The sequence below is a fragment of the Talpa europaea genome (assembly GCF_964194135.1).
Source record: "Talpa europaea genome assembly, chromosome: 3".
Classification (NCBI taxonomy): Eukaryota; Metazoa; Chordata; class Mammalia; order Eulipotyphla; family Talpidae; genus Talpa; species Talpa europaea.
This window is the reverse complement of record NC_140069.1, coordinates 52,882,992-52,897,364: the sequence shown is the minus strand read 5'-3', so window position 1 is coordinate 52,897,364 and position 14,373 is coordinate 52,882,992. Positions and strand designations below refer to the sequence as shown.

Here is a 14,373-nt window from a genome sequence, read left to right as displayed (position 1 = left end):
CACGTCCATACGTTCACACACAACATACCTCTCACTCACTGCAGCGAAGGGGACTTTAGTACCCTTGCTCTGAAGGACACACTTCCCCATCCCACTTTATTTCAGACTGGCAAATACCCTGAGCTGATTATGGTGTTTTAAACATTCCACCTTTTCTTGCATGTGCAGGTCAAGTGTACAGTAGTGAAAACAACATGCAATGTCTTCACTGCAGAATCATAATACAGCTAGGACACTGGTGTTCTTCCCCGCCCACCCCAAATTAAAAACCAAGAGTTAAAAAAAGTTGCACTGCCAAGCAGCACTGGAACGAAAGCTTGGCGGTACTTTATGACAAATGCTCAGCTTCCAGTGCACAAAAGAAAACTATAGCAAATGGGAGGCTTTGGTGGCATCCAAAGAAGAAAAAAGGCAAACCAGGGGAAAGAGCTGCAGTTTAAGGTTTGATCTTTAAGTTTCTTAGTGGTTCCTTCACAATCATGCTCCAAGGCAAAGTTAGAACCAATATTTCAGAGTTGATTTGTAAACATTGAGTCTTGCCAGAGGCAGCAGAGGCTGGGCACTTCACATTTCCATTGTCTCAGAGAGAACTTAGTGGAAGGTACAGATACACATTGTTGCATCAGACTGGTTTAATTCCAAGAGATTTCTGCTGAAAGATTCAGTTCAAGTTTCATGGTTTGAAGAGTAAATGCTTCGGAAAACATGTGGCACACTGCAAAACTTCCTTTGTTACTCCTTTCAGATCCTCTCATGCTGGGGTTTGCATATTCAAGGTTTCACACAAAAGCCAAATGCATATTGCTCTATGTTCAGGTCTTATAATTAAAAAGTGGGTTCAAATGATCCAACAGAGGAAATCTTGGAAATAAATAATGCTGGCATCATTCACTTGGAAACCTTGGCAGTCAAGAGTAAGTTGTCTCACCTCAAGACCCCACTTCACATTTCTAAAAACCTCCAGGAGGCAGCCTGTCCCACTGATTCAGGGCTTATGATAACCGATTTTCCTGAGGTAATAATTGTGAGTTCAACTCCTCAAATGCAGCATCAGTGTCCTCACTGCTGGACTGTTCTCTCTGCAGTCCCTTCCAACTGGCTTTATTCAGCCCCACATGTCCAAGCATTGTCTGGGACAACCTGGTATTGGAAAACCTGGCCCATTCTGTGAACAGAGGCTCCACTAGATAAGTCATAAAACCTTGAGGAAAAAAGAGAAAGAGAAAGGCTTTAATATATGTTCTGAAACTTTAAAACATCTACAGAGGGTATACTCTCAAATATGCTATTTGTATATTACCCAAGTTTTAGTTCTCAAAACATTCTAGTAGGTGTGTAACTTGTGCTTATAAACTCAAGTATCTGAAGAATCTATTAGATAACTCAATGGCACTTTTAAGATGAACTGACAAATATAACAAATCTTTTCAGATGATTCCTCTCAGTTGCATAAGAACATCCTTTTACTTTAGTAAACATGCAGTGGCAACAGTAACTCTTAGAGGACAGCAGGACAGAGCAAAATTCTGTTCCGCACAGCTGAGGCTAAGAGGAGGTTTCCTCAGGAAGGCAGTGAAGTGGAGCTGGTGGTTTACTGTCTCAGCGCCTCCAGGACGGCACTCTTCATGCCAAGCTACGATTACAATTGACCATCTGATTTAACTCAGAATATGTAAACCAAAACTCATGACAAAAATTGAGTCTAAAAAGAACAATTAAAGTGAACGCCACAAGAGTACCAGCGTCCTACTTCATAAACAGCTTATGTAATTGATTTTTAGTTTATGCAGAGAAGGAAAGTGGGTAATATCAGAGTTGTCTACACAGAACTTGTGCACAATCACTGATTTAATACTACACAGTATCTTACATGGGGTAAAAAAAAAAAAAAGACCACAATAAATTATCTTGTCAATCAAATCATATCATGTACTAGGAAAAACATATATTCCTGAAATTTTGGTCTGTTAAGGACAGGGAAAATGCATAATAAATACTCTTAATGCTAGTATAACAGTTTTTAAATTTTCTTCATCTCTCCAAAACTTTTTTCTTTGCAGCAAAAGACCACATGAGCCACATAGGATATAGGTTCCATTTAGTGGAAAAAAAAAAAAAACAAAACAAAACCTCACTTAAAATAATTAGGCACCCACTACTTTTAATTAGAAAAAAAATCATAGTCTGATGGTTGAAGTTTACTGAGAATATGAATTATGGCATTGGCAATAAGCCTTTCTTTCACTTTTTCCATTTGCTCCACATAAATTAACTGAGAAGCTACTGTATGCCAGGCACTGCATTTGGGTGGTTAGGGATACAGCAGTGAACAACACAGACAAGACCTGCCCTCAAGGAGCAACATGCTAGTGAGGAGAAAGAGCTGACAAACAGAAAAATGTTACCACTGCAGCTGAACAACAGAACGGCTATTTGGCAGTTGTGCTCACACCACTGTGTCAGCTTGAACTAGGCACCTGAAGGCCTGTCTTTCCTATGAATCACAGGAGCAGCTGGAATTTTATACCCCAATGCAGATCCTTATTATCATAGGTTTCACATGATTCATCTTACTTGATTCTACCCCACTGTTGAGAGCTTTTGGAATCCTGACCCTACTATTACACGAATTAGCTGTCACTATGGCTCTATGCTACCCTAAAATCTCTTTTAGTTCTAAGTGTCAGATAACAAGTAGGCAATGGACACAGCCATACAGTATCCTCTGGGAGGGCAGGACCATATTCACCCTCTACTAACAACTTATGAATCCACTGAAATACAGTAGAGCCCACAAATCTCGCTACCTCATCCAGATACTACACCATGCCTTGTCAAAAGCCTCACTATTATTTAATTCCCAATATTTTCTTGTTCAGTGTCCCACAGAACTAGTATTCTTATCAAAGGAAATTGTATTAATTAAACATAGCTTCTACTACTGACCCTCTGCTGGCTCCATGCAATCACTGTTTAGTATTTATTTTAATAATCATATGATTTACCCTAGAAATAGAATCTTTCCAAGCTCCACTTTACCTGGGATTTGAAGTTAGAAGGGCAAACAAACACCTACTAACTAAAAGCTGGGCAGCTATCCGAAAGAGAGGATCCAAGTAGTCTCCTAGGGTTTTGTGAGGAGTCAGTAAACATCAACTGTTATCATTTACCTCTTCCTGGTCCCTCTGATAATTCATTCTAGAACTGTCCAACACTGACAAGATCTACAGATTGAAATAAACAGTTTAAGAGACCTAGCTTCTTTTCCATTTTAAAAATTTCAAAAAAAGTTATAACTTTTAAAAAGCTCATTTGCAAGTTCTCATTAATCTATACTCAGGCAAAAAGACATTTAAAGTAGCTAGTGAGTCTACTACCCATTCACCTATCTTCAATTCAATTCCCTTTTGCCCACTTTTCACTTATTCTTTTGCATGTATTATTCTACTTGCGAACTGGAGCTAAGCAGTTCTACTTGTTAACTGTCTTATTATCCCACCCTCTCTATAAAAACACCCCTTCTGCTCAGCGTTCCTAGTAAAAATCATTTACTAGCCACTATCTTTCATACGGCCATCCTTTGCATGCTTACAGTGTAAGAACTTTATTTCTAATTTTCTGACCCCACAGCACAGTGCTCATTTCAGAGTATGATGTCACAGTCATGTACTATTTTCTGAATCTCCAGCAACTCTCTCTGAAGTCAGTATACACATTTCTCTATATTCAACCAAATCCTCAAAGGCAGTACTAAACACCAGCTGCCAAAATTAATTTCATCCATCAATACCTTCCTGACTCCACCACCCATCCCACCCACTGTTTGGGTCCCCCTACTTTACACTCTGAACTACCATACTCAATCCTAGTTGATCTGTCCTATTCTCTTCTACAACAAGCTGTCCATACTTCAATCATAGTATATTTTGTTATGCTAGAGATATGGTTTGTCCACTAAATAATTCTCAAGTGCATCTTGCTTCTAGCTGCAGTGCTAAGCCTCAAGGAATATACAACTAAAGGCAAGCTAAGGAACAGGGAGCTATGAGCGACATATAACTAATACTTTGGAAGGATGGAAAATGAGTGACTAATTCTGCCTGGAGAGAGTGGAAAGTGGCTTCTGGAAGAGTTGTCATTTGAACTGGATCTTTATGAAAAAGGAATCTGTTAGGCAGATGAGAAGGACTGGCAAGACACAAAGTGAAGGTACATTAATGGGGGAACAATGAAGAGTCCTGGTTGCTACAGGAAATGAGGGAGCTGTAGGGGAGAAGACTGAAAAGATAATTTGTGACATTATGAGAGGCCTGGAGAAACCTGAAGAATTAAAATAGGCAGTGAAAACAAAGGTAAGCAGTAGTGAAAACTGGTCTTTACATTATAATCATACTCAGTGGTCTTCTTTTTCCATTTTAAAAAGACAAGCCCGGAATTATGCAGGTTTAGGATAGAAGTTACTGCTACCCGCTCTGTAAAATAACACTTTTCATCATCAAAGATCAAATCAGAGTAAGTTATAAATAACAAAAATATTAAGGGTAATTTCCTAAATTATTTAAAAATAGAAATAGAAATAAGTATAATTTTAGTGTTTCATATTTCAAAAGTATATCTTTTAGACAAAATTTAAATCAGCAGCAGTTTTGTAACCAGCTACACCTAACACCATCCTTCCAGCCAGTTATACCTAACACTGTTCTTCTCTTTTTCTTTTTTAACAAAGAGGACATACAATTTTTAAAAAATGATTTCACTTACAACAACAAGAAAAAATAAATACCTAACAGTAAGTATAGTAAAAGGTAATACCATTTCTTCTAACCAGCTGTATCTAATTATGTATAGTTACCAATCTGGATGTTGGCGATAGATTCAGTCTGACGATCACAAAGTGGACTCACACCCAAGTGATACTTTTTTTCTATATCTCCTAGAAAATTTTTAAAATGAGAAAAAACTATTAATGTGGAACATACCTATTGGTTAAATCCATAATTAAAGTCTTCACGTTACCTGTAAGTTCCTTAGGAAAAACATAGCAAACTTAATCCTCATGAGAAGAGAGTATCTAAGTAAAGTCTTAAAGTTTTAAGCTATTCACAAATCGAAGGTTGCCAACTTGATATCCTATTTAAAATGGAAGGAGAAAACCTTTACTCAGTGCAACCCTAAGACTAATTCTATCAGCATCTTAATTTATAAATTATAGTTCTAAAAAGAAAGTATACATGAAATGAAGATCCTTGGTTCCTAGCTTTAAAACACACACACACACACACACACACACACACACACACACACACACACACAAAGTCTTACTAGGAGCCAAAAATCAACAGGGAAGGGACAATCTCTTCAATAAATAGTGTTGGGAAAAGTAGACACCACATGCAAAAGAACAAAACTGGTCCAGTATCTTACACTATACACAAATATTAACTCAAATTCAAAATGGATTAAATACTTGACCATAAGACCTGAAACTATGAAAGTTCAAAAAAAAAAAAAAAAAGGCAGTTAAGCTCCTTTTGTGGTTCTTGGTGATATTTTTGGATCGCACACCAAAAGCAAAGGCAACAAAAGCAAAAATAAACAAATGAGATTACATCAAACTAAAATGTATCTGCACAGCAAAGGAAATCAAGAGAAATGAAAGGGCAACCTACTAAATGGGAAAATATTTGCACACCATGTATCTTATGTTAGAGTCCCAAATATATAAAGAATTCATACAACTCAATAGCAATAGCAAAAGAAAAAAAAGTCTAATTAAAAAGTAGAGAATCTGAACAGTTTTCTGAAGACATACAGATGGCCAATAGGTGCATGAAAAGATGCTCCAATCACCAATCATCAGAGAGGGTATATTAAATCATCAGAGAGGGTATATTAAAACCATAATGAGGTAGCACCTCACACCTATTGGAACAATTTTTTTTTTAAAGATTTATTTATTTATTTATTTATTTATTTATTTATTTATTTATTTATTTATTTATTTATTTATACAAGCACTGGGTACAGGCAGAAGGCTCAAAGTACACTGCTGAGGGGAGCAGTGGGCGGCAGGAGAGGTCTGCGCGCCATGTGGGACCCTCCCCGGTTGTGGGGGATCAAAGCGGCACTGCAGAGGCTGCCGGCAGCTTTGCAACCCAGCGCTCAACCGCTGCGCCACCGGGGAGGCCCTGGAACGATTTTTTTTTAAGATCTATTTATTTATGCATACAAGAATTGGGGTGCAAGCCAGAGGTGTGTGTGTGTGGAGGTGAGAGGATTCACCAGAGACAGAGCGGGGAACAGAACAGGCAGATTGCCCGAAACACACTGCCGAGGGGAGCAGCAGGCGAGCCAGGAGAGGTCTGCTGTGCCATTTGGGCAGCTCCCTGGCCAGGGATCGAACTGGCGCTGCAGTGGCTGTGGACAGCCCTATAGGCCGTGTCCCTGCGCCACCAGGGAGGCCCCTTGGAACGACTATTATTAAAGACAACCTATGTTGGTGAGGATGAGAAAAAAGGGAAACTTGTGCACTGCTGGCAGGACTGTAAATTATTGCAGCCTCTACAGGAAAACAATATGAAGAGTCCTCTTAAAGTGAAAAAATAAAAAGAACTACCATATGATCTAACAATTCTACTTCTGGGTATTTACCCAAAGAAAATGAAAAATTTCTAATTTCAAAAGACATATTGTAGCCTCATGTTTATAGCAGTGTTGTTTACAACAGACTATATATAGAAAGAACCTAGGGTCCATTGATGGGTGAATGGAATAAAAAACATGTACACACAAAAAGGGGCAGGGAGTGGGATTTATTAAGCCCCAAATAATAACAAAAAAAAAGCATTGCCATTTGTGACAACATGGATGGAACTCAATGGCATCACGGTAAGGGAAATAATCTAACAGAAAAGACAAATACTGTATTATCACTCTCTGTGGAATCTAAAACGACACAAACACAAAAACACATAGATAAAGAGAACAACTGATGGCTGCCAGAGGTAGGAGCTGAGAGGTGTGTGACTTGGATGAAGGTGGTCAAAAGATACAAACTTCCAGTTATAAAATAAGTCCTGGGGGTTTAACATATAACATAATGATAACAGTTAATAATATAGTAAGTTGCTAGTAGAATAAACCTTAAAAGTACTCGACACACAAAAATATTGTAACCACATGAGGTGACATACCAACAACACTTATTCTTATGATCATTTCATAATCTATCAATACAAGTATCAAATCACTTTGTTATACACATGGAGCTAATTTAATGTCAATTACAGCTCAATAAAAAATGTCTTACATATTAGTATGGCCATGTCATCCACATGTAACAAAGGATGTGGTAAGGTCAGAATAATCTCTCTGTACAGCAGAATCTCCTGCCTTTATCTGTCTACACATAAATGCCTAGATGCATATGATCATTTCAAAAGATAATTGCTTATCATTAAAACAGATGCTCAGTTTGCACATTATGGTAACATGTATATCTACTCTGAACTGTCACTGAAAATTGAGCATCTACTGGTAGGTTCCTACAAATGACTAAGTTCTTTTTATATGTGATAATAAAAAATGAACTGAACAGATGATCACTGAATACTGTAACTTGCCTTGATGGAAGAATTCCTCTGTTACCTTTTCACTCCACTGCTTGCTTAATTCCCAGGTCCGACATGGGTTACAAATATCAGCACATTTTAAAGCCATCTAGTAAACAACAGATTAAAATTGTTTTAAGGAAAAAAAGTAAGATCTTAATACACAGGGTTTACAAATACTCAAATAATGGGAGAAAGAACATCTTAAAAAGAGGAAGAAAATATTGCAACAGAAACTATTTGTCTTTTATATTAATTTTTTGATGCTACTAGATCTACCAATGGTATTTGTAGAAATGTTGATGAAGAGGTTGGAAGACTAACTGAATTATACATGTGTGATAATAGCAAAGAGCCAAGGCTAAATTAACCATAAAAGAATAACTTACTCAATTCTGTCCCTCATTTTTTTTGGTGTGAGGACTTATTAAAATAAAATGCTGTTTGCTGACTGGTACCCTTGCAAAAACTGTTTTCTGTCAGAAATCTCAAGTATAAAAAACAGAAGAGCAATGGTGTTTTCCTAGGCTGTAGATTTGCCATTGATCACTTTCTGAGAGTGTTTAACTGATGGAAAGAAACTCCACAGCTTTCCCTCAAGACTTAACTGCTTTGATAATTACAATAGAAAATTTCCTTTTTCTATTAATTATCCTATGATTTACCTAGAAGTACAATCGTCCAAGCTTCATTTTACCTGTAAAACCAAATGCCGATGCCTGGCATCTTCTAGATGTAAGTCACCTCTATCCAAATGGGTCCGAAACAATGACAGATACTCATTTTGACGACTAATGTCTGTGGCTAATATCAAAGCACCTATCTGAGTCTCCATTTGTTGCCTGGAATTAGAGAAATAAAAAGAGAATATACGAGATTTTCAGTTAAATTGTTATGTCTTATTTTTTTTCTTCCACTTAATGCTCACAAGAGCCTTAAGATAGTCTCATTGCTTAACTAAAAACTACTGAACTAAAACCAACAGTTTATAAGAAAGTACCAATATACAAACATTCCCCCCAAAATGCTTTATTTTGCCAGTCAAGGAAGAATTATTTGCTTTTAGAAAATCATTGAAGATCAATATGTTATCTTGCTGGGATCTGCAGTGTGTAAACAACGTTTCTGGTGCTTGAGATGTGAAAGGCAAATGTACAAATAGTCCATTCAACATTTGACTTCTTTAGACTCTGACTAAGATACCTGATGAAATTCTACCAAACTAATAAAATTTAGATACAACTGTATTTTCAAGTTCAAATGCAGGAATATCCAAATCTTCTGAAAATGTAAAGGTAACATTAACACAAATAATACTTTTTTCATCCTTTTAAAAATTCACTTAAATGTCAAATAACAAGATATAAACTTAAAAATAATTCCTTCCTTTTTGTTTCAATGAGCAACTGCAAACAAAATCTTTGTGTAATGGTCAGTAAAAAGCTGTGATGGAAAGGCTTACAATATTGAATATTAGGTAAAACAAATCCTAAACAAAGAAAACATAAAAGATTGCTATTATGTTACTACCTACATACAGTATTCTTTGTTTTTTGTAATTTGTATTAAACCTGAGAATTCCACAGGGTTAATAATCAAATGCAAAACATGATAAAAAGACAACAGTGAAGCAAAAAACCATTTTAACCTGCCATAATTGAGAACAGGATAATTTATATATATGTATGTATATATGTATATGCGTGTATACACACACATACACACACAATATACTTTAAGCAATTTTTGTATTTGTACTACAGCAAGAAGCAATTTTACTTACCAGAAGTATTGGTAACTCCAAATGGTATCAATGAATAAAGATTTTAAAAAATAAAGTCCAGGAATTTCTTATGATCATTACACAAAACACTTAAGCTAAAAATCTGTTTTATTATGAAAAAGGAAAAATAAAGACTAATAATGTTAAATACCCACACATAGCTTTATGCCTCACTGTTTTTTCAGATTTAGATGTTTTACATGTGGTTGCAGAGTTTTCTTAAGTGCATCTTCTCGCAGTGAGGCATTATTAAAAGCTTTCTTTGTGGAGCAATGATGTGAGATTTTGTTAACTGCCATCACACTGGGCTTATTTTATTGACATCAAAGCTTTGTATTAAGCTTTCAAGTAGTCTGCTTAACATGAAATTATTTATTCTAAAAAATTTGTATTTTTTATTCTTTCCATCCATTATTTTATCCTGTGACTTCAAGACTATGCTATTGGGAATATAAGGCATTCTTTTGACTTGTCAATTTTGAACACTCTTTGAAACAGAAGTTAATGAATCTATTTATCATACAAAATATCTACTTTCTTGTTCACTTTATATATACCTAGAATATAAGGTTTAACTCAGCTGAGCATAAAGTGGAAATACATAATTTTTACTTATGTAAATAAGCAGTAAACTCAATGGAACAAATGCTAGAGCATTCAAATCATAAAAATTCACTAAAAAATTGCTGATTATACAACAGGTTTAAATTACTAAGCTCTCGATAGTGATTTGTGAAATATTTTATCCATTACATTTAACAAACATTGAAAATTGTAGGAGTCTCAATAACGTAACATAATTTGAAAAACTTTGTAAAATTGCTTTGTCAACTTCATTTCATAACCAATTAAATTTGCCTTAACCCCACCTACCTGCTTTCTAATGGCATATGTGAGAATAAACCAGATTCTCTCAATAATCCCACTGCAGATCTCCAGTGGTGATTTTCCAGTACTGAGGTATTCTACAAAAAAGGGGGGGCATTTCTGAGTTATTTTATGGTAAGTCTCTTTCTATATGCAAAGTAATATTTGTAAGTAATATTAATGTGGTTAAAACTTTAGCATTCATTGAGAATTTGTTAGTATCACTATTTTCATGCCTTTAAAACCTGAAACATTTTCTAGAATGAAATAATATTAAATTTTGATGATAAAATTGCACTAACCTTGTATAAAGTTGCCAAGTAATGGTTAGTTTTAATAAGGAAAGGTTGATTAACACCTGGATGGTCCAGATCATGAGTGGCAGCTGCAATTAAGCTCAGCAAGACATCCCAAGGAGTTACAGAATTGGCAAGCTAAAGTGTGACAAAAGAGTAATTACATATATATTTGAAATAAATTGTGCACCATTACAACATTTTTGAATTAGTCCCAGATGGTAGTGTCACAAATCTCCTCCCACTCTGTGTTCTTCAGGCAACACCTCATTAATGCCACCAAATACCTGCCAGGTGCTGGGCTTGTCACAGCACTGGAGACAGAGTAATATCACAGTGCCTCTAGCTACATGGAGTTTGCTTTACCATCTTGATTTCAAATGGCTTAATAACTGACAGCTAAAGCATAAAACCATTCTCTTTGAGAAGTAATGACTTTAAAATAACAAACACAAATACAGGTTTGCATATTTTTATTACTATAGTCACTCCCAAACAGAAGATGTACGAGTTTGTAAGAATATTTTAACACAAGAACTATCCTCTTAACAGATTTTGAAGTATACAATACGGTAGAAGAAGTCCTATGACTGACTGAGGTGTTTACTGGTCAATAATTTGGAGGCTGGATTTCAATTAGGATCACATGGATTCCTGAGGTCCTAACATTTAAGGAAGCAGCTAAGAAATCATGGAGAAGTCTACATCAAGTGTTTAAAAAAATTCTCTCCCAAGGATACATTCCAAATAATGTACACAATATGTCAATCAATGAATAAATTCCCTGCTTTTTATGCATTGTCTCTATTTTTGGGCAAACTTCTCTTCTAAGGCCCAACTCCACTGACTTCCCCCTCTTCCCTTGTTTACTTCCCAGCCCCTTTCTGGCAAATGACTGAGTTATGTTCTACGGCACTCACATTTTCAACATAATACTTGGCAGAGGATACTTTCATTTAGGTTTACATAGGGTGATGCTCTTGAAATTTTACGAGCCCTAGCAGTAAAAAATTTTTGAAATACAACCCACCAAATATAGGTATACTTACTTACAGATTATTATACTATACTAACAGATACTGCACATGATAAAATCCTTCAAAATAAATTTCTTTGAAATACTCATTTCAAAGATTAAAGCTGTAAATGCACCGACCTGGTGTGGCAATACTTCCAGAAACAGTGCACCCCCCCTACCCCGCCCAGGAAAAAAAAAATAGATTCAAATTTTAATATTTTCCTTCTGTGCTAAAATAGATCTTTTTCCACCCTCTATAGCAAGTTCATCTCAATCTGAATACAAAAACAACACTGGGGCTTGAATCTGCTGGATAACAAACTGAGGACAGAAAATGTGTATTTTTGTATTACCTGTAACTGGAAGGTGGAGAAGCTCAATGAATGGGGAAAGATGAAGAGGAAAATTACTTCCTTTTTGTAATATACAAAAGCACTTAAGAAGTTAAGGACTTGAAAAGGACTTGTTACTAATCAATATGAACAAAACAGAGCATCCTGCATGTAAAAAAACCTCCCCTTCCTGATAGACAATTGAGAGGGCCTGATTACATATAGTATAAATGTGTAACTTATCAGTAATGTGAAAAGTGTTATATTTTAATAACTAAAAGAGAATATATGTGTTAGAAGAATAGACTTCTGTCAATCTGGGATTAAAAAAAAGATCTAGAATTAGACTAATCAAAGAAGTTAATGACATCAATCAACCAACTAGAGAGTTAAGCACTAAAAATAGAAGGGAGAAGGAACAACTAAATTTTTCAAAATACTCAAATCTCTATCTCTAATTCTAGTTTCTCTCTTACACTTTAGACATTTTTTATCCAGCTCTCTATGAGAGATCTCCACTTCAGTGTTGCACAAATATACTTAGTTCCAGATATCCAAAATGGAAATCATCTACAGTACTTCCAATCTTACTTCCAAAACTTGCCCCTTTTTCTGCATTCCTTTTTTCAGGGAAGACTTCCATTTTCTACTCAACTGCCCAAACCAATCTCCATAGACTCCTCTCCTATTTTATTCCCCCAAGTGCACTCAGTCACCTTTATTCTTTCATCCTAATTCCTAAGAGATCTTATAAACAATTCACTTATGTCCTTCCCCAGGGCTACATGCCTAGTCCAGACCATCATGTTCTTTTATGGAGCACTGCAAAAATTTTCAGACAGGTAAGGTACTTTTGTTTCTGATCTTGTCTGATTTCATTTTATACCATAGTCAGGATAGTTTTAGAAGGCTTCTTGCCTACCTCCATAGCTCCTTATTCTTACACTGAATCAGAATTATGCTGTCCCTGCCCTCATGAAGTTCATGCAGAGCTGAGTGTAAATACCAAATGTCTTAATACAGAATTGGAGCTTTTGTATGATCTGATACTTGCTTGGACTTTTCCAGCCTCTCTCTCAGCAGTCACTCCAATTCTCCAGTTTCTGTACTTAGAAATATAGCCAGATTTAGAAACTTGATCCAGCTAAATCTTATTCTTCAGTTTTTGAATCAAATCACCAATGAAAGGAAAAGTATTTGAAAATTAGTAAAAGGGATATTTTTAGGATTTTCACTTTCTATGAAAGTCAACATCTTACCTTAGGTTCTTTTAAGTAACAGTGCATGGCCTGAGTAACATCTGCAGCATGGACTGCATTGTGGTAAGGGTTTTGACTGTGGTAATCTTCTTGAATCATAACTGCATCAAATAAAAAAGACCACCAAATTTAATTATTAATGGGAAGAATGTAAAAGTACAAAAATTGTGATAATTGTGAGCTTTCCACTTACACTTTCATATGCCCATCATCTAATTGTTCACATTCAGAGATAATAAACCTTGTAATTCTAAAATATACACAAAGAATCAATACCATTTTGACTCCTAACTTGCTTGAAATTTTTCTTAATGAGAAGGTATTCAAGTCAAAATTATGAAATTTTTTCTCTAATGTATTAAAGTTCTCTGATTCTTTTCAATTTGTATAGTTTCTCAGTTTAATAAAAACAGTAAAATTCATTCAACAAATATTTATTGTGCCAGGTATTATTCTAGATACTAGAAATTCATTGAGGTCTTAAAGTACATCTCACTGGTGAATAGGAAAAAGCATTTGAGTTCTATATTTACTTTGGTTCCACCTTTTAAAATAGCCTTTTAAATACTCTTGTTAAAAGCTATTTTTATGTTTTATAGTGTATGTAATAGTACAGCAAAGCGGGCATACAATTTATAAAAGTTTGTCAAAAGTCCTAAGTAATAAATTTATCTTAGCTTGGTACTGAAGAGGTAAGAAAATATGTCTTTTCCTTTAAAAATTTTAAGAAAGAATTTTTATACTGTAATTTTTTTAACATGTCATTATTTGTTGGAAAACTAAGCTTTTTCCTAGTAGAGCAATTATCAAGTATCACCCTGAACATTTAAACGTATTCAAAGTAATCTTTAAAAGATTCTTGTCAAGAGATTTCCATTATCAAAAAAAGGAGGAGATCTAAAGTGCCCTGCATCTTCTTTTATAAGGCTTTGGCCTTCAAAGATGTACAAAAGGAAAGAAATTGTGTCATTTCCGTCAGAAAGCTGTGATCAGTGTAAGACACTAACTACAAAACCATTCCGATCTCCACCATGTCCTCCATCCATGCCTTTGAGCCTTTTTAGTTTTCTAGCCAAGAGGTGCAGCTCAACCCAATGTGTCTTGCTTGGGCCCCCAGGACGCAGTGAAAACAGGCCAGCACTGGAAGCTCCCAGTTCTCTCTAGGAAACTGGTCATCACTCTTTGAACAAGCTAAGCTTGTAAAACTC

At 35.6% G+C, this 14,373-nt stretch overlaps 1 protein-coding gene across 2 annotated transcripts in view; it reads right to left on the bottom strand.

Annotated features, from left to right (window-relative positions):
• Positions 1 to 992: 992 nt before the first annotated feature.
• Positions 993 to 14,373, bottom strand: part of PDE7A (phosphodiesterase 7A) — a gene marked incomplete at both ends in the record, with an annotated part of 95,022 nt that continues 81,641 nt past the window's right edge. For both annotated transcript variants that reach the window (XM_084229647.1, XM_084229648.1), the window contains 7 exons: positions 993 to 1,201; positions 4,853 to 4,933; positions 7,623 to 7,719; positions 8,308 to 8,452; positions 10,267 to 10,358; positions 10,563 to 10,694; positions 13,166 to 13,266. In XM_084229647.1, the coding sequence (XP_084085773.1) occupies positions 993 to 1,201; positions 4,853 to 4,933; positions 7,623 to 7,719; positions 8,308 to 8,452; positions 10,267 to 10,358; positions 10,563 to 10,694; positions 13,166 to 13,266 (857 nt within the window). The remainder of the gene's footprint in view (positions 1,202 to 4,852; positions 4,934 to 7,622; positions 7,720 to 8,307; positions 8,453 to 10,266; positions 10,359 to 10,562; positions 10,695 to 13,165; positions 13,267 to 14,373) is intronic.